Genomic DNA, 26,461 nt, shown 5'->3' on the forward strand with positions numbered 1-26,461 from the left:
CAAACAGAGATATGAGCTGCTGGAGAGGCAGCCACTCAGGGGGCGCCATCATCAAAAAAAAAAAAAAATGGTGAACCAACCAGATATCGTGATCATAGATAAAGGGCAGAGGAAAGCCGTTATAGTGGATGTAGCGGTCCCAAGTGATGGAAACATCAGGAAGAAGGAACATGAGAAACTCGAGAAATACCAAGGGCTCAGAGAGGAGCTGGAGAGAGCCTGGAAGGTAAAGGTGACAGTCGTGCCGGTGGTGGTCGGAGCATTCGGGGCAGTGACCCCCAGACTAGATGAGTGGTTGCAACAGATCCCGGGAACAACATCAGACATCTCAGTCCAGAAAAGCACAGTGCTGGGAACAGCAAGAATACTGCGCAGAACCCTTAAGCTTCCTGGCCTCTGGTTGAGGACCCAAGCTAAATTAGGGACGGACCCCACCCGAGGGGGGTGAGACAAGGATTTTCTTTTTTTATATACAGGTATATTCTTACATGTTTTTGCTTCTGTGTTACCCTACTTTTTTGTGATATGTATCCGATGTTCCACAAGAAAAGCTCTGATGAAACATTCCACTATTCTCAAATACCTTAATCTTTGTTTTTCTACACAAAAGATGGGGGGGGGGGATTATAAATCAAAGAATGTAATTTCCGCTGCTACTAGATCGGTTCAGGGTCCTGCGCCTGCATATGACGTAGAGCGGTTGAAGGTCAGAAACCATGGAAACACAAGTTTGTCGTGGCTGTTCAGTATTCTATGAAATAAATTAATTAAGAACGTTTGAAAAGTTTGGCTAGTGGCTAGCATGGAGTTAACGCTACCACGGACACATACACATAAAACTTTGCTTGTGTGTAGGTAATAGTGCTAGCTCCGTGTTCACGTCTTAGCACTCATTTTTCCCGTTCTTATGCGTGTGTAACGTCAGGTCTGGTGCTTCGGCAAAACTGCAACTCTGACACCAATGTGTTGTTTATCTGTTTGAATGTGTCTTTAGCAGCAGCGACGGGTTGTTTACATCCGTGGTTTACACGTGTTATCAAGCTGGTGCGGGACACCGTGGGCATGGTCATGTTGCCGCTACAGTGTGGGTGCTCCGAAGCTGTTGGCCTTCGAATTAGATTATTTAGCACGGAGGTAGTGCTAATGCATACAGCATCCATATCAAACTCGCGAGAGCTGATATTAAACTTTCATATCATGGTGGGAGCCTCAAAATAGCGTCCTGTGTCCCGCATTTGGCCCACGGACCACGGATTTGAGACAAGTGGTCTAAATAGTACTGACTGGGCCCTGATCCATGGCACTTTGACATCTGCTGGCTTTTGCAGCTTATTACAATCCTTTACAAACTTTATACTTGGTGAGGAATGCATTCGGCCCTTGTATGTCCAATGCATTAAAATGTAACACTTGAATTAATTTGTGAGTGGCATGACTTTAAAAAACACCCCGATGCTAAAATGCGTCATGTGACCACAGTTTTTTGGCGGGTCAAAGTGAAGTGACCCGATAACACCAAGGAAAATCGATACCCAATCAATCATTGATCAGCACACCTGATGTCAACATTCACTGGATCAATTTATTGATAAGGTGATTGTCACAGCAGTTGATTAAAAGTTATTCTCACTTTGACATCTTATTGCTAGAATAAAAGGTCATCATCTTAGTGTTATTAGATTTGCCTGAGTCAATGACGTCATCCAACAGTGACATCCGGACTATAGGTAAAAGAAAACCTCTTCAACTTAATTATTGCTTCTTTTCTTCTCAACGTTTGGTTTGTGGGAAATTGCGAAAACTGAGTTTCTTCCTGAAGGATGTCATTGATTACTTGAACAGCAGACATTCTGATTCTCTGCGTGACCACACATTGGATCACCAAGTGAACCATCAACTGGCATGCTCATCAGACCAGAGTTTCTGGTGATGTTTGCTCCAAAGACACTTCCATGGAGGGATCTACATGTTTTCCTGAAGGGGCAGGGTCAAGATAGAGTGAGCTATTCACAGACCTGCGTGTGAGAGCAATAGAGAGAGAGAGAGAGAGAGAGAGAGAGAGAGAGAGAGAGAGAGAGAGAGAGTGAGAGAGGGGACATCAATATGATAGTGTTGCCCATTGCTGTGGTAATGGTCATTTCCTGATGTGAACCCACCTGCCGTGTAGCGACTGTCCATGGAAGCTTACGGAGTGAGGTAGTTGGCCACTAGGCCTCGTCTCCGCCCGCATGAGGACAACTTGAGTCGTCCATCGATGCTGCAGAGCTCCTCCTAACTGAGCCTTAAGCTTTTCATCATTTTGATTAGTGCGTGAGGGGCCAATGGTATTCCTCAGGAACCAATCCCTCAGACCTGTCAATTGAAGTGTTAGTGCGTGTACAAACAGGAGGCAAGCATTAGCACGTTGTACCTTCCAGAGCTAGAGTCTTGTGGAGGCTCCTGGTAGCGTCCTCTAGCTGTGCATCCTGGGCAGCGGCCAGCTGGGAGGGGGTTAGGTGGGGTTGGGAGTGCAGCTGGACGTGCGGCACGGGCAGGAAAGGGCCACAAGATTTGGTTCGTGTCACTTTGACATGCCGTTGCTCGCCCATGTGCACCTGGTAGGTGGGTGGAGCTCCTGGAGGCTGCTGGTAGGTGATTGGCTGAGGCGGCTGCCACTGTTTGCTCAACACGTAGTCCAGCAATAGATTACTGTAGCCACGCCCTCTTCTCGCAGTCGGCCTGGTATTTGCCGCCTGGGACCCCGTGAAACTGTTTAACCACATCTGACCCTGCTGTCCCTTCTCGAGTGAGGCCGGACCGTCCAGCAGCCCATCTAAGCTGTCATTGGGACGGAGTGTTGCGCACACTTTGGCCTCCCCCAAAACTACAGACTCTAAAGGGCATGCAGATGATGAGCTGATGTGGGAATGTGGTTGGGCATGAGGCTGAAGGAGGGATCTGTGGCTCTGATGATTCTGAGGATTCTCAGACCTGCAAAGAAACACAAATTTAAATTTAGGAAACCTTTTAGATTATCTCATCTCAGCTTTGCTGAGCCATAACAATGACCTGATGCACACTGAACTCATCCTGGGTTTGTTGTGACAGTAAACCTCCACTGGAGAAACACCTGTAACCAATGGGGGGCGACACAGTTGTTTGAACTCCTCTGCGCAAACACAAGGAGGAATTGAGAGTGATGACATAATCAGTGTGTAAATGTGCCTTGTGCATGTGTGTCTTACCACTGTCATCTCCAGTAGAGTCCAATGTGGAGTTGCTCTCACATCTCACGGCATCGTCTGCAAACATGGACATAACATAAATGCCATTGCTCCCTCAACAGTCCGACTGTGTGCATATGTGCATTACCAGTGTGGCAGCCTCTGTGCACAGTCATCTTGCCATGTTGTGCTTGTGTGTACTGTTCATGGTGATTGTGTTTTCTCTGTGTGCCACTGAATAACGTTTTTGTACTCCTCACATGTGCACTATCTTCTTCCTGTAGAACCACAGAAGAAGAGATTACAGGAAGGAAATAGTCCTGCAATTCTTGTCCATCCATGAAGATGTCACATTGCTTCTAGCAAATATGTAAGATAATATAAGATATCCTTAGTTGTCCCACACTGGGGAAATGTATTGCCTATATATATATATATATATATATATATATATATATATATATATAACAATAACCAATAACCTGTCTCTCCACAACATGGAAGCTCATGTCAGGCATCATTGCGGCTAGGATAAGTGGACACATGGATCAATACATGAACGAAGCGCAGAAGGGCATTGGTAGAGATACCAGAGGAGCCAAACATCAGCTCCTGGTTGACAGAACAGTCGCACAAGACTGCAGGTCCCGACGTACCAACCTGTGCACAGTTTGGATTGATTACAAGAAAGCCTATGACTCGATGCCACATACATGGATCACTGAATGCTTGGAGTTGTATAAGGTGAACAGGACCCTAATAGCTTTCGTTGCGAACTCGATGAGGATGTGGAAAACCACACTTGAAGCCAATGGCAAGCCACTTACCCAAGTGTCCATCAAATGTGGCATATACCAAGGTGATGCACTCTCCCCACTGCTGTTCTGCATAGGACTGAACCCCCTAAGCCAAGTAATCACCAAGACAGGCTATGGATACCGCCTCAGAAATGGAGCTACAATCAGTCACCTCCTCTACATGGATGACATAAAGCTGTATGCTAAGAGCGAAAGGGACATAGATTCCCTGATCCACACAACCAGGATCTACAGCAGCGACATCGGGATGTCATTCGGGCTTGAGAAATGTAGTCGGATGGTGACTAAGAGAGGAAAGGTAGTCCGCACTGAAGGGGTCTCACTCCCTGAAGCAACAATAGCAGACATTTAGGACAGCTACAAGTACCTTGGTATACCACAAGCCAATGGCAACCTCGAACTGGCAACAAGGAAAGCGGCTACGGCCAAATACCTCCAGCGAGTGAGGCAAGTCCTAAGAAGCCAGCTCAATGGCAAGAATAAGACCCGGGCAATAAACAGCTATGCCCTGCCAGTGATCAGATACCCTGCAGGAATAATAAGGTGGCCAAAGGAAGAGATTCAGACTACGGACGTTAAGACCCGAAAGCTCCTAACCATGCATGGAGGGTTCCATCCCAAATCCAGCACCCTGAGACTGTACGCAAGCCGAAAGGAAGGAGGCCGGGGACTAGTGAGTATGAGAGCCACTGTCCAGGATGAAACATCCAAGCTCCATGAATACATCAAGGAGAAGGCTCCAACGGATGACGTACTCAGAGAATGTCTCAGACAATGGGGAACAGAAGATGAAGCGCTGGAAGAGGGACCATCATGGGAGGACAAGCCCCTACACGGGATGTACCACCGGACCATAACTGAAGTGGCTGATCTCAAGAAGTCCTATCAGTGGCTAGAGAGGGCTGGCCTGAAGGACAGCACAGAGGCACTCATCCTGGCTGCTCAGGAGCAGGCCTTGAGCACCAGAGCCATCGAGGCCCAGATATACCACACCAGACAAGACCCAAGGTGTAGGTTGTGCAAAGAGGCACCTGAGACGATCCAACACATAACTGCAGGGTGTAAGATGCTGGCAGGGAAAGTCTACATGGAACGCCATAACCAGGTGGCTGGCATAGTCTACCGAAACATCTGTGCGGAGTATGGACTGGAAACCCCAAGGTCAAAATGGGAAACACCTCCGAAGGTGGTGGAGAATGACAGCGAAGATCCTGTGGGACTTCCAGATCCCAACTGACAAGATGGTAATGGCGAACCAACCAGATATCGTGATCATAGATAAAGGGCAGGGGAAAGCCGTTGTTACTTGCTTGCTTATTCCAGTCCTTCGTAGCCGAAGACGACGTTGCGCTCCCCCATCCTTCGATCCCCGCGCTGTTGACGCCGCTGATGCGCACGTTGGTGCGCCCTCAGACCCGCCAGAGTAGCGCAGCCGCGCCCGCAAAGGTCGCAGCGATAGTGGCCGTCCATAACCGGTCCGGCATGTCGCTTCTCCCTGCGCTGCAGGGCCGCCAGGTTGTATGAGGCGTCGTGATGCACTGCACCCTCCAGGGTGCGTCGTCGCCACTCCACCCGATCCGATGCCGCTTCCTCCATGTTGGTCGGATCGATGGCGAACTTCTTGAGAGTGACCTTTATGCTGTCTTTAAAACGCTTCAGCTGCCCGCCGCTGCTCCTCTCCCCCGTACTTAATTCACCATACAGCACCTTCTTCGGGAGTCTGTCCGGTGGCATGCGAACAATGTGGCCGAGCCATCTCAATTGACGCTGGAGGAGGAGAGTCGTTAGCGGTGGGACTTGCAGTCTGCTTCTGACGTCCGTGTGCGGAATTCTGTCCCACCAGTGAATGCCCAGGATCTTCATTAGGCAGTTCATGTAGAAACGCTCCAGTTGCTTAAGATGTTTAGCATAGGGCACCCATGCTTCTGAACCATAGAGTAGGATAGACACACACACAGCGTTAAAGACCTTAGTTTTTGTGGTAAGAGTTAAGTTCTTGTTGAGGAAGCATCGCTTAGACAGCCGTCCAAATGCTGCAGCTGACGACCCGATCCACCTTTGGATCTCGGGTGTGAGGTCGAGCTTCATGTTGACAGATGAGCCAAGGTAGACGAAGTCGCCAGTGTTCTTCAGAGCATTTTCCCCGGAGTGGAAGATAAAGGGGTCAGCGTCGGTGGTCTGCTGCAAAATCTGTCTTTGTTGCATTTAGGACGAGGCCAGCGCGGGTATACGTGTCCGTGAGGACGTCAAGGGACAGCTGCAGTCCTGGTGGCGTGTGACTCAGCATTGCAGCGTCATCGGCATACTGCAAGTCCAGCACAGACGTGTTACTGATCTTCGTTCTGGCTTTCAATCTTCTTAGGTTAAAAAGGCTGCCATCGAGACGGTAATTGATCGAGATACCGTCTCGTATTGGGTCGGTATTGTTGTAAACATGTTTCATCATGACAGCAAGGTAGATGTTGAACAGGATGGGTGCAAGGACACATCCCTGTTTGACCCCCACAGCCACTGGGAAAGGGTCGGACTTTTCACTTCCACACACCACCCGGCCTTGCATACCATGGTGAAGGGCCTTTAACACCGCAACAAATTTTGGGGGGCAACCAATGCGTCCCAGCACACCCCATAGGAGCTCCCTGCAGATTGTATCGAAAGCCTTAGCTAGATCTATGAAGGCGATGTAGAGGTTCCGATGTTGTTCTCTACATTTCTCTTGTAGCTGGCGCAAGACGAAGATCATGTCTGCAGTGCAGCGGTCTCTGCGGGGGGGGATCTTGCCCCAAGTGGAGGAGTTTAAGTATCTTGGGGTCTTGTTCACGAGTGAGGGCAGGAAGGAGCGAGAGATCGACAGGCGGATCGGTGCAGCGTCTGCTGTGATGCGGACGTTGTATCGGTCTGTCGTGGTGAAGAAGGAGCTGAGCCAAAGGGCGAAGCTCTCAATTTACCGGTCGATCTACGTCCCAACCCTCATTTATGGTCACGAGCTATGGGTCGTGAAAGAACGAGATCCCGGATACAAGCGGCTGAAATGAGTTTTCTCCGCAGGGTGTCCGGGCTCTCCCTTAGAGATAAGGTGAGAAGCTCACTCATCCGGGAGGGGCTCAGAGTCGAGCCGCTTCTCCTCCACATCGAGAGGAGCCAGATGAGGTGGCTTGGGCATCTGATTCGGATGCCTCCTGAGCGCCTCCCCGGTGAGGTGTTCCGGTCATGTCCCACCGGGAGGAGACCCCGAGGAAGACCCAGGACACGCTGGAGAGACTATGTCACCCAGCTTGCCTGGGAACGACTCGGGATCCCCCGGGGAGAGCTGGAAGAAGTAGCTAGGGAGAGGGAAGTCTGGGCTTCCCTGCTAAAGCTGTTGCCCCCGCGACCCGGCCCCGGATAAGCGGTAGATAATGGATGGATGGATGGATGGATGGATGTTTGTCAGACATTCTGTTGACTGGGTACATTGAATTGTCACAAAGTGAGAGCCGACAGATGGTTTGGAAAAGTCCAGATGAGAGATTGTTGAGTATGACGCTGCCAGGAAAGAGCAAAAGGAAGACTGAAGACAAGGTTGATGGATGTAGTGAGGGAAGTCATGGGGGCAGTTGTTGTTACAGTTGCAGAAGATAGGCTTTGATGGAAAAGTGGAACATGCTGTCATTACACAATACAAAAGAAAAAAGGCACATGTCGATGGAGTATAATAATACATGCTTTTTTGTGTGGGCCTGATTCCAAAATTAATGTAGTGGTCCAGTCAAATCATAAGCTACATATCACTGGCATCCGGTAGAATCTGAGTGCCTCCAAAATCATCACTCTTCAGGAAATGCCCAAAACGCTTTGATCATTAACATTGCATTATCAAAGAGAGCAAGCTAATTTCAATTTTTTAGATTGGGCAACAACTGGACACAACACCCACATGTGAACTGACCAAAAGCATAGATTTGGGAAAAAATGTGAACGTTGCCAATTTGTACCATAGATGGTTCCGGCCTGATGGCATCAATATAGTGTTTGTGGATCACATAATACATAAAGTGGTATGTGTTTGCATAGTACAGTAGCAAAAGTGCATTTAATGTGTGTGGGCATGGTCACACAATATATACTGCATATTATATTGGTGCGTGTGGGTAGTGTCAAATTATATGTACATAGAATCATCACCTTTGCTCTGTACTTCCTGTTGACTTGACGGGACGTCCCTCCTCTGTGCCTCACACAGGGGAGTTTCTCCCCCGTTACCAGGGGGAAGTCACTGGGCAGCGTACCAGTCAGCACCTGGCCCATGAGATTGATAGTTCACTAACACCATGGTCACAGGTGTACGGTGACATGAGCGAGTTCACGTGATGCCACTCACCGCCTCCTGCAGACACACATGCCTCAGCTCAGCCAATCGGACGGTGAGCAGCGCCTGCAGGCTCCGTCTCTTCTCTTGTAGAGCCAACATGTGTTCCTTCTGCTTCCTGTCACAAAATGTGAGAGGGGCTACATACACATACAAACAGAAACAAAAAGTAAATAATTCATATGGGCCAAATATCATTTCTTTATTTCAGGGTTACCCAACCAGTTGATTGCAGTCGACCGGTCGCAGAGAGGATCCAAGTTAAGGTGTGTCAAGGGAAATGGGGTAAAACCAAAAAAGATATATCTGTGTGTGTCTGTTATTATATATTTTTGTATTAGTGTACACTGCACCCTAAGCATTCTATCAGTTTCACTTTCACAAAAAAGGACTGTAAAAAAGTTAATAAATGAAAATAAAAAAGTAGGCCACTTTTAACCTACAGTGGCATAGGAAGTTGTTAGCGGTCAAATTGCAGAGAGTAATCAGAGCTGTTGAGCTGTATTTTTTTTTCTTTATTCTCATTTAAAGTTTGTTTGATCTGCAATTCACCAACGGCATTGTCAAAGAATGGGAATCTAGAGTGCCATGAGAAGCATTTTAAAAACACTTAAGCTGTGATTCTTAACATCCGACTAAAGTGTGCCTCTGGCTCCATGTATTAAAAAGGAAGGCAGTGTTTTATTTTTCACAAACTCACAAAATCTTAAATCTATTTAATTTTTCTGTTTCATCCCTGTTAGGGCCCATTATTGACGTTGCTTATCATTGCATGTGTGTGCGCGTGGTAGTGTGTATGTGTATGCGTGTGTACCAGTCAAAAGAGGTTGGGCACCCCTGCTTTATATGCAACCTCTTCGTTGCTTGATCAGGTAGTGAAATAAATATGTATACAGTGTAGATATCAGGTGTATTATGTGGAGTTTTTAGGGGCTGGGGGTTGAGTTGGCCTCTGCCATTTTGAGGCCGGTCTCCCCCATCCTCTGTGCAAAGCTCGTCATGTGATATGGAGGACGGCTTGATGTAGGCTGTTTTACAAAGTGCCTTACAATGCCTGCTGTTGGATATGCCTCACCAGTCACAGTCTCCCACTGATTGTGCATTGTTCATGCTTTTCTGTCCCGACTATTTGGCAGAGCTTCATTCCTGCAAGCGGACCTTCTCCAAGCTCTCCAGCGGATGGCCGTGCTTTAGTGGCTTATGTATGACGCTGCCGCTGCTGGCTTAGATCAGACTGTGCAGCGGCCCGTACGACCAGCTGCACAGTACGCCGTGCGCTCCGCAGATATTCCATGTCGCGGGGGAAAAGAAGAGGAACGATGAAGGCGGTGAGGATGAAGATGTGTATGCGCGTGTGATTGTCTGGTTGTATATGTGTATTAAGGGTGTGGAAAAGAATCTACCGTATTTTCACGACTATAAGGCGCCATTAAAAGTCTTAAATTTTCTCCAAAATTGACAGGACGCCTTATGGTGCGGAGCGTCCTTTGTATGCGCTGAGTTCCAAAATCTGACTGACAGCCGACACACTGTTTATATAGAGAAAAGGCGGACGTGACTGTGGCCAGGCATGCGGGAAAGAAGTCTGCCAATCAGGGAAGGGTGGGCGTGTATATATACATATATGGAGAGGGAGAGAGAGAGAGAGAGAGAGAGAGAGAGAGAGAGAGAGAGAGAGGACAGGCAAGCTGGGGAGCAGTCCGCCAATGGTGAAGGGTGGACGCTAAAGGGACGCCGCAAGCAGGTACCAACACCTGTATAGGGTGTGGCAATGTGCATTGTTGCAAAACAACTCCGGTTTTGGTTTCTAAGAACCCCTGAAAATAAATTTGACAAAGAGACACGCCTACGAAGCTCAGTTAAAACTTAAAGCCACCGGTTATGCTTTTGGCATGCGTTCCCATCTCACAGCAGCGGTGAAAAACCAAGTCAAGCAAATGAACTCTGAGCTTGCCGTTATTCCCGGAGGCTTGACTAAAGAACTCCAACCGCTGGACATCGGCATCAACCGGGCGTTCAAAGTAAAGTTGCGAACGGCATGGGAACAATGGATGATCGATGGCAAACACAACTTTACAAAGAGTGAGAGGCAGTGCTCGGCGAGTTACGCCACAATACGCAACAAGGAGAGGGAATGCGGCGTTTTTGAGGGATTACGGTACTTGCACAATTGTTCAATTCTTTCTACACACACACGCGCTGCCACCATGTTTCGCTCTGTTCTTTACTTTCAAATGTGGGAAAGCTTCACACGAGAGAAATGTTGAATTTGCTGTTGCTGCTCCTTCTTTCCGCTCGGCAATGCGTAGCAACTCACACTAGCATGCGATGCGTTCAATGACAACTGAGATGTGCAGTCCTCTGCTTCTGATACAGAGGATGAGGACTTTGATGGATTTCTGGCTGATGATTGATCAGCCAGAAAAACTTGAGAACATTGTACGATGGCTAAATAAAATACACCCGAACTCAGTTCTGCTTTCGTTGCCTTTTTAAAAACGCGTTTTTAGCTTGTATCTGTATGTCTTGGCATGCTACCGTATGCTTCAAGCTAACGTGTTAGCGTGCGCGCATGCATGCCGTATGTTTAAGCTGGCGTATGTTTTACCACTGTAAAATTGCGCCCATTGGTACAGTGCGGTCTGTCTATGTGTAAAATACAGAAATATCACCCATTAATGAGACTGCGCCCAACCGTACGGTGTGTCGAATAGTCGTGAAAATACGGTATATTAATCGATGCATCGAGGCGCACGTGCGCGATGCGAGATGCATCGGCTCATTCACTGGGTATGAAGCAATTGACGGGTGAAATCTAGATTCATCACGATGCATTGGTGGGTATCGGTAAAATCCGATTCAAGCGCCGTTTTATTCATGTTAAACCTCACCTATCTGCCCTTTGCTAGGCGCAATGAAGGCACCATCATTATTTTGCGTTTTGTGTTGAATACGGACGGTAGCCGTGCGTCACATACAGTCCAGTACACAACTAGCGAAACATTATGGAAGTTAGCGCAAGCAGCAGCAAGGAAACTACTGTATTTAATGCACCCGCAACATTCAGATCTTATGTTTGGAAATACTACGGCTTCGAAAACGGAACGCTTGATAAAACCTCCGTAATTTGCTAAGAATGTCGCACTACGAAGCCAAACAACGGCAGCATCACAAATATGCAGACCACTTAAAACAATGGCACCACATCACGACAAGTTTCCCGTCCCCTCCCCAGCCTCCCCGTCCAGTTCCTCGTTGGACACCGGAGAAACTCTTGGCAAACCAGGTCAGGATCAGAAAAAAATCGCCTCTTATTTTGGGGGTCCCCTTGCAGCTCACTGTGACCACGCAAGGAAAAACGAGTGGTCTGTGTACGCTTCAATACACACAGCGGCTTTGAGGCTGTGACTGCCACATTGTTTCAGTTGTATTTTTTTTCTGTCCTATGGAGATGGATATTTCACACTCAGTGAGAGTGGTCTGTTTATGTTTACACTACAGCAACAGCTGTGAGTCTCAGGTGCCAAATTGTTTACATTTTCTTTGCACAAAACCCAATTGAGAAAGGGCTTAAATAAGTTGTTTTACACGTTCTACTGTTTATAAGGAATAAAGTGGTATACTTTTTGCAATACCATACTGAATTCCATCTTTTATTTTTTTTACTTTTTTTCTTTGCGTATTTGCATCATGTTTTATTGCACAATATCACAACAAATTGCATTGTATCGTATCGGATTGATTTGAACTAAATGTGTATCGCGTCATATCACATCGTGAAGACGGTGAAACGTATCGCATCGTGTTGCCAGAAAATTCCATGTATCGTTTAAGTATCGCATCGCTGGTAGTGCATCGAGATGTGTATCGAATCGTCCTCAGTGCTGAGATTCACATCCCTAATGTGTATGCGCGAACAGGCCGCAGCTGCTTCGTCAAGTTCTGCTCATGAAGATAGTCCTGGCTTATCAGTCCATGGCCGAGAAGGAGGGGGTGATGGTGGGGGCACTAGCTTCCGTGCATACCTTCCATCCAGGGGAAAGGGGTCCAAATGGTGTTGTTTGCTTTGGAGCCCAAAATTTCAGGTTGCCTTGAGTCCATGGCTGTATCACTGGCACCGATCAGCCAAATCCTCAATTCCTTTTCAAAGCGAGAATTCCACTTCTCCCTGTTGATGTCGATCGTACGGAGACGCTCCAGAACCGCAATTGCAGTTGAGCTCAGTCACCGCTTGAGTCTGAGTGTTGGACATTCGCGCTAGACCATTGAGAATGACCGGCAGCTTCTTCACTTCCAATAAAGCTGCACCCGTCGGTTGGATTTTGCGTTAGAACAGGAAACTGCTAACACCAAACTGCAGCATACCTGGTATCAGAAGGCCGATAATGTAGATGTCTTCCTCCTCCTCAAAGGACAGTATTGACAGGCACATCATTCTCCGCTTCCTCCATTGATCTAGGGTGTGCTCAGCAGCAAATGTCCCGAGATCGAAAATCTTGTTGATTGCATCAAGAGACCAGCCAACCAATTCCATGGTTTGTTTTTTTTAGGGTGAAAAATACGGCGGAGGCTAGGAGAAGACAGCACAAGGACAGCACATAGACTGAGTGGCGAGCAAGGGTGGGAGGGGGACAGGAGCAGGAGCAGAGCAAAAATGAGTCCGCCTTCGTCGAGAGCCAAGCAGAATGGAGCTATAACAGAGTTTTGAGGCGGGTTTTAAAGATGGGCAGTGAGGGGTCTTTCTGAATGTTCAGTGGGAGGTCATTCTAGAGAGAGGAACCAGCAACGGAAAAGGTTCGATCCCCTCTAAGCTTCCGTTTAGTTCTTGGTACTTCTAATGTCTGGTCCGCGGATCTGAGACAGGTGTGTAGGGGCGGATGAGCTCAGAGAGGTAAGGTGGCGCAAAGTCATTTAAAGATTTGAAAACAAATAATAGGATATTGAAAAGAACTCTAAAATGTATAGGGAGCCGGTGAAGGAATGCCAGAGTATGAGTTATGTGCTCCCTCTTACGACTACAAGTCAAGAGGCGAGCAGCAGCATTCTCGACCAGCTGGAGACGCTTAATGGAGGATTGGCTGACTCCAAAGTAAAATGCATTGCAGTAATCGAGTCAGGGTGTGACAAAAGCATGAATTGCTGTCTCAAGGTGCTCATGAGAAAGGAGAGGTTTTACTTTAGCCAGCTGTCTGACATGAAAGAAGCTGGATTTAACAACGGCGCCAATTTGCCTGTCAAGTTTAAAATCATTGTCCGGTTTAAGACCCAAGTTTTAGACTGTTGACTTAAGATAAGGAGACAGGTGGCCGAAGTCTACAGGATGGGATGTACAAGGGCCACTGGGACCAAACCTCTATCTATCACCTCTGTCTTCTTTTCATTGAAATTCAAGAAATATTTTGCCATCCAGGTTTTGATTTCTTCCAGGCAGGATAAAAGTGGCCTTAATGAGAAGGCGACTTTTTTGCTCAGTGGGACATAGATAGATCTGACAGTCATCTGCATAGCAGTGGAAGGAAATACCACATTTCCTTAAAAAAGAACCCAATGGGAACAGGTACAGTGAGAACAGCAGAGGCCCCAGAATTCAGCCCTGCGGAACACCAAGTGACAGTGGAGCAGTACGTGACTCACAGCAGCCAAGGCTGACACAAAAGGTTCTGTCAGCAAAATAGCACCTAAACCACTCAAGAGCGGAAGGGCCAATACCCACCAAGTGCTGCAAATGAGTCAACAGAATACTGTGATCCACTGTATGAAATTATGCAGTTGAATCCAATAACACCAGACACATGTAGTCTCCAGTGTCATTTGCCAAGAGGATGCCATTAAAAACGCATAACAGGGCTGACTCTGTGCTATGCATTGTCTTAAAACCTGAGGATAATAAATCGGGCCCCCGAAGGTCACTGGCTGCTCTCTGCCCAACCTGGAGGGCATTGCTAGCTCACGTTACATCAGTAGAGCTGCCAATATCATCAAGGATGCATCCCACCCCAGCAACCACCTGTTTGTCATGTTACCCTCGGGCCGGCATTACAGCTCACACAAAACCCGGACAAGAAGATTCAGGGATAGTTTTTTTCCTAGAGCCATTACTGCAATAAATAACTACAGAAAATAATCAAAGCTACTGTATTTCAAACCTAAACTCACTTACCTCACTGGTGCAAAAATGAGCAATATCTGAGCCATTTCATTCATTCATTCATCTTCCGAGCCACTTGATCCTCACTAGGGTCGCGGGGGGTGCTGGAGCCTATCCCAGCTGTCTCCGGGCAGTAGGCGGGGGACACCCTGAATCGGTTGCCAGCCAATCGCAGGGCACACAGAGACGAATAACCATCCACGCTCACACTCACACCTAGGGACAATTTAGAGTGTTCAATCAGCCTGCCATGCATATTTTTTGGAATGTGGGAGGAAACCGGAGTACCCGGAAAAAACCCACGCAGGCCCGGGGAGAACATGCAAACTCCACACAGGGAGGCCGCAGCTGGAATCGAACCCGGTACCTCTGCACTGTGAAGCCGACGTGCTAACCACTGGACTACCGGGCCGCCCGAGCCATTTCATTTCATGTGCAATATGTGTCCTGCGTGCAATATAAGCCTCAGTCCACACTACCACTACTGCTGCTGTTGTTGTGTGCTGTTGAGTTTTGTTTTTCTTAAACCATTATTTTATTTTATTCAATTTAATTTTTTTACGAAATGCACTAAGGAGTGGTACCCAAATTTCGTTGTATTCTATACAATGACAATAAAGGTGATTCTGATTCTGACTGAAAGACCTCCAAGATGTTATGTTCATCCAAGAAAGATTTCAACTGCAGATGGCTTAGTCTGGCTAACCACACCCTCTAAAAGCGTCAAGGACACAGTTTCAAAAGAATTTAACACAGCTGAACATGGAAGATGGACAAAGGGGTCAAATTTGGTATTTGAAACAGGAGGCCTAGCTGTAGAAACCTTATCAATGAAAAACTTAAGGAATCTCTTGCACATTTTGGGTGAACATTCCGAGCAAGTAGGCCAAAGGGGTTCGAGTACAGAATCAATGTTTTTAAATTGTACACGTGGGTTATGATGGTTCTCTTGAATTAGGTCCGACAGATATTCTCTTTTGGCCTCTTTTACTGCGATCTGGTAATTATGCCAGCAGTCTTTCCAGATTGGATAAGAGACCTGAGATTTGTCTTTTTTCCACTTGCGTTCGGCTTTGCGACACCCTTGCCTAGCTGTGTGAGTTTTGTCGTTAAACCAAGGCTCGGGTTTAGTTTTTGGGAGCACAGTTTTTGCAGGAGCCACCAAATTCAGGATGGCACGGAATGATGAGTTGAACCAAGAGGTGAGTTCCTCTGTGTTAGATGAATGTACGCGAAGGTTATTAAAGGCATCAGAGAACCGACTAGCAGTGAGAGGGTTAAAAATTCGGCGGTTGCGACTAGGTATGGTAGATTTTACAGCAGCACGCGAGAAGGCTACATCAAATAAAACTGCCATGTGATCAGAAATCCCATTTTCAAAGACTTCCTGGTTTGACACTGGTAGACCATAAGCAAGGACGAGGTCTAAAATATGACCTTGTTCATGTGTCGGGCTGGTCACATATTGCACAAAATTAAAGGAATCAGCAAAAAGAATGCATGCAAAGCACAGCGTGGGCTACAACATCTTCACACTACGATTAGCAATTAGTAATTCGAGACTTACGCCAACTGGCAAGCAAAACCCAAAATAGCAAATGAATAATGCTGAATGTATGCCCCCAACCCTACACCAATATGTCGCAGAGACGTCAAGATGTATGAATCTAGCATAATCTATCCTTCTAACAGCATGTTGTCTGAGAGTTAAGGGTGTTTGAACCTGACATATTCCTTCAGCATGTTATCACAGTGGTAAAGGCGCCTAAATCCTCTGTTTCCCTTTGGCATGTCAGAGATTTAAGGGTGTGTCAATTCAACCTACCTACACCTCAAGACATGGGGGTGTAGGAAGTACGGAACCCAACTTATACTCAATTTGCATGTTGTCAGAGTGATGAAAAATACACAAAATGGGTCCAGCGTACAGTAGTTTCATCAGCATGACGTCACCCAGCTAAGATTGTTGAATCCAACATACCTCATTCCCACTCTCTCATTAGGATAGTGTCAGAGAGATAAGGTTGTCTGCATGAAACGAGATGTAAAGGTTTAGGAATCCAACCTACCCACACACCATCAGCATGTCAAAGGAGTAAACGTGTTGAAATCTAATGTATCTCACCCCGAATCAGCACATTGTCCGAGAGGTAAAGGTGTTCGAATCTAACATCATCACATCAGAATGTGGAGGACGTCGGATTCTAAAAAACTCAAGAGTTGTATGAGTCCAACGTCCATCCATCCATCATCTACCGCTTATCCCGGGCCGGGTCGCGGGGGCAACAGCTTTAGCAGGGAAGCCCAGACTTCCCTCTCCCTAGCTACTTCTTCCAGCTCTCCCCGGGGGATCCCGAGATGTTCCCAGGCCAGCTGGGTGACATAGTCTCTCCAGCGTGTCCTGGGTCTTCCTCGGGGTCTCCTCCCGGTGGGACATGCCCGGAACACCTCACCAGGGAGGCGCTCAGGAGGCATCCGAATCAGATGCCCAAGCCACCTCATCTGGCCCCTCTCGATGTGGAGGAGAAGCGGCTCGACTCTGAGCCCCTCCCGGATGACCGAGCTTCTCACCTTATCTCTAAGGGCCGCTTGTAACCGGGACCTCGTTCTTTCGGTCACGACCCATAGCTCGTGACCATAGATGAGGGTTGGAACGTAGATCGACCGGTAAATTGAGAGCTTCGCCCTTTGGCTCAGCTCCTTCTTCACCACGACAGACCGATACAACGTCCGCATCACAGCAGATGCTGCACCAATCCGCCTGTCGATCTCCCGCTCCCTCCTTCCCCCACTCGTGAACAAGACCCCAAGATACTTGAACTCCTCCACTTGGGGCAAGATCTCCTTCCCGACCCGGAGGGGGCACTCCACCCTTTTCCGACTGAGGACCATGGTTTCAGATTTGGAGGTGCTGATTTTCATCCCAACCGCTTCACACTCGGCTGCGAAACGCTCCAGTGAGAGTTGGAGAGCCCCGTTTGAAGGAGCCAACAGCACCACATCATCTGCAAAAAGCAGGGATACAATACTGAGGCACCCAGAACGGACCCCCTCAACGCTTCGGCTGCGCCTTGAAATTCTGTCCATAAAAGTTATGAACAGAATCAGCGACAAAGGGCAGCCTTGGCGGAGTCCTATCCCCACTGGAAACGATTCCTACTTACTGCCGGCAATGCGAACCAAACTCTGACATTGGTGGTATAGTGACCAAACAGCGCGGATCAGGGGGTTCGGTACCCCATACCCACGAAGCGCCCCCCCACAGAACTCCCCGAGGGACACGGTCAAACGCCTTCTCCAAGTCCACAAAACACATGTAGACTGGTTGGGCGAATTCCCACATACCCTCAAGGGCCCTGCTAAGGGTGTAGAGCTGGTCCACTGTTCCACGGTCGGGACAAAAACCGCTCCTCCTCAATCTGAGGTTCGACTTCCCGACGGACCCTCCTCTCCAGCACCCCTGAATAGACCTTACCAGGGAGGCTGAGGAGTGCAATCCCTCTGTAATTAGAACACACCCTCCGGTCCCCCTTTTTAAAAAGAGGGACTACCACCCCTGTCTGCCAATCCAGAGGCACTCTCCAAGTTAACCACGCGATGTTGCAGAGGCGTGTCAACCAGGACAGCCCCACAACATCCAGAGCCTTGAGGAACTCCGGGCGGATCTCATCCACCCCTGGGGCCTTGCCACCGAGGAGCTTGTTAACCACATCGGTGACTTCAACCACAGAGATAGGAGAGCCCACCTCAGAGTCCCTGGGCTCTACTTCCTCTAAGGAAGGCGTGTTAGTGGAGTTGAGGAGGTCTTCGAAGTACTCTGCCCACCGGTTCACAACGTCCCGAGTCGAAGTCAGCAGCGCCCCATCCCCACTGTGCACAGTGTTAGTGGTGCACTGCTTCCCCCTCCTGAGACGTCGGATGGTGGACCAGAAGTTCCTCGAAGCCGTCCGGAAGTCGGCTTCCGTGGCCTCACCGAACTCTTCCCACGCTCGGGTTTTTGCCTCGGCGACCACCAAAGCTGCGTTCCGCTTGGCCAGTCGATACCCGTCAGCTGCCTCTGGGGTCCCACAGGCCATAAAGGCTCGATAGGACTCCTTCTTCAGCTTGACGGCATCCCTTACTGCTGGTGTCCACCAGCGAGTACGGGGGATGCCGCCACGACAAGCACCAACCACATTACGGCCACAACTCATATTGGCCGCCTCAACAATAGAGGCACGGAACATGGTCCACTCGGGCTCAATGTCCCCCGCCTCCCCCGGAACATGGGAAAAGCTCTGTCGGAGGTGGGAGTTGAAACTCCTTCTGACAGGGGATTCCGCCAGACGCTCCCAACAAACCCTCACAATACGTTTGGGTCTGCCAGGACGGACCGGCATCTTCCCCCACCATCGGAGCATACTCACCACCAGGTGGTGATCAGTTGACAGCTCCGCCCGTCTTTTCACCCGAGTGTCCAGAACATGCGGCCGCAAATCCGATGATACAACTACAAAGTCGATCATCGAACTGCGGCCTAGGGTGTCCTGGTGCCAAGTGCACATATGGACACCCTTATGTTTGAACAAGGTGTTCGTTATGGACAATCGGTGACGAGCACAGAAGTCCAATAACAAAACACCACTTGGGTTCTGATCGGGGCGGGGGGCGTTCCTCCCAATCACGCCCCTCCAGGTCTCACTGTCATTGCCCACGTGAGCATTGAAGCCCCCCAGCAGAACAAGGGAGTCCCCAGCAGGAGTACTCTCCAGCACACCCTCCAAGGACTCCAAAAAGGGTGGGTATGCTGAGCTGCTGTTTGGTGCATATGCACAAACAACAGTCAGGACCCGTCCACCCACCCGAAGGCGGAGGGAGGCAACCCTCTCGTCTACCGGTGTGAACGCCAATGTACAGGCACTGAGCCGTGGGGCAATGAGTATGCCCACACCTACTCTGCGCCTTTCACCGTGAGCAACTCCAGAGTGGAAGAGAGTCCAACCCCTCTCGAGAGAACTGATACCAGAACCCAGGCTGTGTGTGGAGGCAAGTCCGACTATATCCAGTCGGAAATTCTCTGCCTCACACACCAGCTCGGGCTCCTTCCCTGCCAGAGAGGTGACATTCCATGTCCCAAGAGCTAGCTTCTGCAGCCGAGGATCGGACCGCCAGGGTCCCCGCCTTTGGCTGCCGCCCAGCTCACATTGCACCCAACCCCTTTGGCCCCTCTCATGGGTGGTGAGCCCATGGGAAGTCCAACGTATCCACACAAATTCCAATTTTGTCAGAGAGGTTAGAGTTGGTAAAGTTCATGACACACAACACATAGCTCATAGCACACATCGCAAATACATTAACAAAAATGCAAGTTGTCTCCTACCAGGTGCTGAAATGAGTTGTCCTTTGACCTCCATGGCTTTTGTGTCCCATTTGACTTCGCCTCTTCCTTCCTGACTGACCGACTCATTTAGCTCAAGCAACGGCTCTCACCTGCAACACATACACAGCCACAAAACACCCACTGAATCAAACTGAAGGCGCACATGAATGAACTCACAGACAAGCTCACGCGCCATTCAAGAGGAACGTTCAGTTGGGCAGAAATTTATGTTCACGCAATTCACTCAATGTTTTTATGTTGTGATTTCAGTTTAGTTTTCAGGAAAAGTGCACTCATTGTCGTACGCAATAGAAAGTAACACCACCAGTGACTGAAAAAAAGGTATAGAGACACTGGTTTTATTTTCCAGCATGACTTGACATCTCCCACACTGCCAAAAGTAAAAAGGGTGGTTCTATAACCAAAAATACCCTGATGTGAACTCCATAGAAAATTCATGGGCTGTTGTCAGAGGCCTGTGTGTGGACCTGATGTGGATTGCTTTCAACGTTTTTTGGCCACGGCATTCATCCAAGGAGAAGAATCTGTGCTTGGTGGTTGCGCCTTCTCGGCAGCACGTGTGTACCAGTAAAGAGATTTTGGTCTCTTTATAATCATACTGGCTAAACCCCATTGGGACAAAAAAGACTCAGTGGACGAGACTACTATTGTAGTAGAAAAATATATGTATTTTCACGGAAAAGGAACATACAGATGAGAGTGTGTCCATCCGACCTCGCGTGTCGCGTCGTCTCAACTAACTAACTTAGCTGTTGTCATGGCTAGGCTAGTTTAGCTGTTGTCGTAGATCAAAGCTCTTTGATGTGTAACGTCCGTTGCGTCAGCACTGATTGGTTGAAGCCAAAAGACACGCACGTGTGTACATGTTCACGCTGACGCGCGCACAGCACAGTGCAGTGGACTATCAACTGCTGAGTCGCACTTTACTCGAGTGGCGTGGCTACACCAACACAGATTTTGATTGGGAGAAACGTCAGCGCCATTTGACTGTCGATGCTGTACAGCACCGGGGCACTTGTGTTTTTTGTGCCTGTAATGGGCAGCACTTTTCACAGCCCCTTTTTGTTCAGTGGCGATGTCGGCGCAGTTAGGCAGTCTGCGTTGATGCAGCTGGATGGATGGCTTGTTGAGCCGAGGATGAGGAGAGAGGAGCATCAGCGCGGAGCGCAGATGTGTATTTGGAACTGAGAGTCGGCGCTTGGAATTGAAGCGGATTTATGTGGGACAGGAGAAGTGAACCAATCTCTTTTTTTGTGAATGGATGCAACATCTTGTTTACCGTCAAACTTAACTTGAAGCAGACGTATGCACATTTTCAGTGTGACGTCTCTGATCCCCTGAAGAAAGAACACTTTGATTCTCTGCGCTTTCAACCAGAACTGCTTCAAAGAACAAAGCGCATGAGGATAAAGTGGTGAAGATTGCACAACTGTCCGTGTTTTTATGTTATGTGTTGTGTTTATTACTTACTTTATGGTAACTGTTTTCTAAAGTGCTTTGTTATAGCTGCAGCTGTTGTGAAAGTGCTACATAAATCAGGATGTATTAAGATAAGATAAGAAAACCTTTATTAGTCCCGCAATAGAGAAATTCCCAATTCACAGCAGCAAAGTTATAAAAGGAAGAAGTAGAACAACAAAATATAGGAGCTGCTGGAAAGGCAGCCACTCTCGCGGCGCCATTTTGAAGTCAAAATAACAAAAATAACACAACACATAGGACACAGATAGTCATGCAATCTTCACCACTTTTCTACATACACTTTGTATTGTATTGTAAACAACAAGAAATAGAATCTTGAAATATTTTAATCTGTGCAATGGATTTATGAAAAAACACATTTTCTAATCTGTTTATCCTCAAAACTTACGTACCTTAAACTGGTGGCCAGCCAATCGTATGGTACACATAGACGAACAACCACCATTCACACTCAGAATCACATCTAAGGACAATTTAGAATGTTTCATTAACGTGACATTCATGTTTTTGGTATCTAGCCGGAGTACCCGGAGAAAACCTACGCAGGCACTGAAACAACATGCAAACTCCACAAAGGAAGACAGAATCAAACCCTGCACCTCTGCATTGTGAGGCGGACGTGCTAACCAGTCGAACACCGTGTGCGCGTGTGTGCGTGTGTGTGCGTGTGCGCGTGTGCGCGTGAGAGAGAGAAGAGAGAGAGAGAGAGAGAGAGAGAGAGAGAGAGAGAGAGAGAGAGAGAGAGAGAGAGAGAGAGAGAGAGAGACGACGACGACGACCCTTGAAAGTGCCTTTCAACTCCCTCTGGTGCTCACTTTGTTGCTCGCATTGACACACCTGAACGATTATGCCATGAAGTTGCTGCCTCTGTGCCTTTGTGCTAACAATCTATGCACGTGCATGCACAGGCACGCACGCTTAGACACAGATTAATTACCTATGTGTGTGTGTTTGTGCCAGTGTCAGATACTACGCGTGCAGCTTGAATGTAGGTCAGGCTACTAATGCTCGCCTGGCAACAGTGTAAAAATCCCAACTGTGGATCCTTGTGTGCGATTGGCTCTGCACGCCAAGTAGAGAGTCAATAACCTTCCGGCCTTGAGGCACCTCTCAATTTTTGTCTGTCTCCATTTTTCAACATCTTCCAGGACACACGTTGACTACCACTTGAACAATCAGTCGTTCTTGACCGCTCGGCGTCTCTGGGACTGGATGGCAGTGGGAGGGTACCGGACGGCAGGCTTTTCTGCATCAGATTGGATGATCTGTCTGTGTGCCAGTTTGATCGACATCGAAATGTGCCAATCACCGACCTTTGAGTGTCGGCATCCGTGTGAGCAATTTTTCAATTCGTATTCTGTTCTGAGTTGAGCTGGAGACTTCTAATCATTTTCGCGACACTCTGTTGTAAACAACGAGCAACAAATTCATCTTTTATTTCTGGTGGGTTTTATTGAAAAACAAACCCTGACAAATCCTGATGAGAACACATTTGCTCCCTTTGCCAACGGATTTGTTGCTTTACTGTTGTATATGTTAGTTGCTCAATGTACAGCACTTTGTGTGCAGTCATGGCTGTTTGAAAGTGCTCTATAAATACAGTTGAGTTGAGTTGAGTTTGCACCTCAGTGGGATAAGGGCTCAAAGCCATAGCAAATATTTTTTTGTCGGGGTTCGTTCAATGTTGCAGTTTCTAAAGACGTATGCCAGATGTTCCCAAACAGTTTTAATGGATGCAAATAATTGTCTTCAATTAAATTTTGAACATTTTCAAAATCAGGTTTGGCGAGTCATGGAATACATACCATGGTGTTATGTAGTGAGGCTTAAAAAATAAAATGTAACTGTAATCTATTGCGGTTACAGAAAAAAAAACATGATATTACTTTCATATCAAGGTACAGTTACTTGGAAATGTATTAACTGGTAACTGAACCAGAATACATTTTTAAAGTAATCCACAAAACCCTGTCCATAATTTCTATATGACAATATAAATAAATAAATAAATAAATACTGTTTCAAACCATCAAAATCGTTGATGAACATCTTTGCAACCGTTTGAGACCTTGAACAAGCCCTGATGGAAAATCAACATTCACTTGATGTGCACATGCTTGCCAACCTTCGCTGCTCTGTGAGATATGGCCTTAAATTGGCTTGAACTTTTTTCCAGAGATTCGTCAAACTGCCTCATTCAACTAAGTACTTTCATGTATTTTCACTTGTGTCTTGTTTTAACAGTATAAACTACATTTCAAAGTATGAACCACATGTACCAAATTCAAACATTCATACATTCACAGCAGAGAAATATTTCACCGACCTTAATTAACTGCATTTAACTGCTGCAGCTCTATTCAACAGTACAAGCCACATTTCAACGCATGAATTGCATTTAATGGTATAAACCAGACGAACAGTATAAAAAAACATTTTACTGTCTTAACTACACTTAACAGCGGAAACTACATTAAGTAATGGTTAGCACATTCGCCTCACAGTGCAAAGGTGCAGGGTTCGATTCTGGCTCCGGGCTTCCTGTGTGGAGTTTGCATGTTCATAAACAATACTGAGTTTATCTTTAAGCTATAAAAAGAGCTATAAAAATGATTAACCATTCAAATTATATTAGAACCAACAAATCAATCATTGATCAAATTAAACACTCACAAATTCTATGACTCATTTACATTCAAAACAGCACAAATAATGTACAAAGCAAACAATAACCAACTTTGCCACAGAAATCCAGAAGCTGTTTAAAATCAGAGTGGGTTGTTGTAGTTTAAGAGATGCGCGTGTCTAAAAAAGTCAATGACTCGAACAAAGACAAAGCAAATTATAGAGCAATTCGGAAATACAATGGAAAAGTTGTGAATCGCTTGTTGTGTTTAATAGAGGTTTAATATATAGTACTGCGCTACCAAAACATATAAGTCATTTATAGAAATGAGAAATTGCACTGAATATATTTTTCTAGGTTGGTCAGGTTTTAGTTTATGAATAAGATTATCTGTAGAGATGTATCAACTCAACTCAACTTAGCTGTATTTATAGAGCAATTTCAAACAGCCATCGCTGCATACAAAGTGCTGTACATGGAGCAATTTAACATCTACAACAAACAGTAAAGCAAATAGGTAATAAAGATGGTAGAAAGCACCGAACGGCAAAACCAAAAACAAATCTAAGTCATGCTGAGTCAAATGTCAAAGAATTCAAGTGAGTTTTGAGGCGGGTTTTGAAGATGGGCAGCGAGGAGGCTTGCCGAATATTCAGTGCGAGGTCATTCCAAAGAGAGGGACCAGCAACAGAAAAGGCTCAATCCCCTCTGAGCCTCAGTTTAGGTCTTGGTACTTCTAATAATGTCTGGTCCGCAGACCTGAGGATGTGTAGGGGCGGATGAGCTCAGAGAGGTAAGGTGGCGCGAGGTCATTTAGAGATTTGAAATCAAATAAGAGGATCATGAAAATTACTCTAAAATGTATGAGGAGCCAGTGAAGAGATGCCAGAGTAGGAGTTTCAAGGGGCGAGTGTGTTCTTATTTTCCATTTGTTTATTTGCTTTTATTTACAGCGAGTATATTCCACATGTACATCTTGTGTACATGTGTACATCTTGGGCTCATACGTACAGCTATTCAAACAGGTGTAAAGAGAAGCTCTTTTTTTTGTTCTTAATTGGTACAAATTTAATGACTTTCTTTTGATGACAGCGCGGACACCCGCAACGACTTCTCTTGTTTTATTTTGAGAGGGAAGAAATTTCACGTGTTCTGTATGTTATACAATCATACTTACAGCACATTTGACAATAAAGTTGTATTCAATTCAAATTCAAATTATAGAGAACAAAGGGCTAGGATTAAATCAGCTTTTCAACCTCTTCCTACTCCCCTTTGAGCCTACTGAACCAATCTTTGAATTGATTTTTTTCCTTTGATTTGTTTTTTCATGTCTTTTATGGGGTTTTTTTATATATTCAATATACTCAATTTTATATTATTATTATATTACAATTTTATATACTCAATCAATGAAATATCGATGGTACAAATAATATGTTGAGGTAACAGTTGACCACCCTTGAAGGTCCGGATAGTATATCACGGTGCCAAATGACCTCCTTTGTTGCCTGACCAAATGGTGTACTGACATGTGACTGATTTCCGTCCCTCCTGAAGAGGGGGCACACTGTAGGGCGGGGCGTTGTCCTGTCGGGGGTTCCTCCGCAATAACGTATTCCACTCTCCAAACTCCAAAACGACTTCCTGCCGCCCGTGACAACGACGTTTGTGGGTTACTCGGCGCGACAACAGATTCGAACGAGAATCTAGCGTGCGCAACATGCTTGTGCTTTGTCGTGATCTCCTACCTGGACCACAGCGCGCCCGTCTCGCAGTCCACAAGCAGCACCATACACGCGAGGTCAGATTGTCTCTTCACGTCAACGTGGATTTATTCATGGATTGTCGACCCTGATCATCACCGATCGATTGCGTTTCGCCTCCTCACTGCCATCCCGCTGCTCCTCCTCATCTGCGCTCAATGCAGTTCTGCTCCAGGTGCACGAAGATGCGCGCCCTCGACCCGACAGGCGCGCGCACACACTTCATCAGGCTGTTGTTAAAAATAAATTCGTATTGGGTGACAGTTTTTTCATCTGATGTACAAATGACCTGATCCCATCTTTTCTTTTTAAAAATCTAACGTGGCCCTTGAGTACGAACTTTGTCCAAGCCTATTTTAAAGGTTGCTGAAGGGAACATTTATTTCATTGTTGGCCTTTCTGCCACAGAGTGGTAGCACAGTGTAAAAAACGACTAGTCTAATTTACTCATTTACCTCACCTTACCCACAATAGCCACAAGTGCCATACTTTATGTTGTTTATATTGTTTATATTGTCTATACTGTTTATGCTGTTCACATTGCATTACATTACATTAGCTGCTATCTTGTCTTAGCTCTATGTTTAATGCACCGCATGTTTGCATGTTTGCACTCAGGAGGATTGAGAGGAAGAAATTTCATCTATGCTGCATGTCATACATAAAGCACATTTGACAATAAAAATGACC

At 46.8% G+C, this 26,461-nt stretch overlaps 1 protein-coding gene across 2 annotated transcripts; it reads right to left on the reverse strand.

Moving 5' to 3' along the window:
* Positions 1–1,562: 1,562 nt before the first annotated feature.
* On the reverse strand, positions 1,563–25,979 carry LOC127596376 (uncharacterized). Of its 2 annotated transcripts, none has more exons than XM_052058791.1 (10): positions 25,757–25,979; positions 19,877–19,986; positions 8,382–8,509; positions 8,186–8,299; positions 3,352–3,481; positions 3,225–3,281; positions 3,049–3,109; positions 2,411–2,970; positions 2,157–2,352; positions 1,563–2,015 (listed from the first exon to the last, which is right to left on the reverse strand). In XM_052058791.1, exons 2-10 carry the CDS (start codon positions 19,908–19,910, stop codon positions 1,910–1,912), a joined length of 1,386 nt encoding a protein of 461 aa, XP_051914751.1. In that variant the 5' UTR covers positions 19,911–19,986; positions 25,757–25,979; the 3' UTR covers positions 1,563–1,909. The 2 variants fall into 2 exon arrangements, with proteins under 2 accessions (XP_051914751.1, XP_051914750.1); XM_052058790.1 differs by having other exon boundaries at positions 3,049–3,148; positions 25,757–25,978.
* Positions 25,980–26,461: the final 482 nt, after the last annotated feature.

This window comes from Hippocampus zosterae, chromosome 2 (genome assembly GCF_025434085.1).
Source record: "Hippocampus zosterae strain Florida chromosome 2, ASM2543408v3, whole genome shotgun sequence".
In the NCBI taxonomy this organism is placed as follows: domain Eukaryota; kingdom Metazoa; phylum Chordata; class Actinopteri; order Syngnathiformes; family Syngnathidae; genus Hippocampus; species Hippocampus zosterae.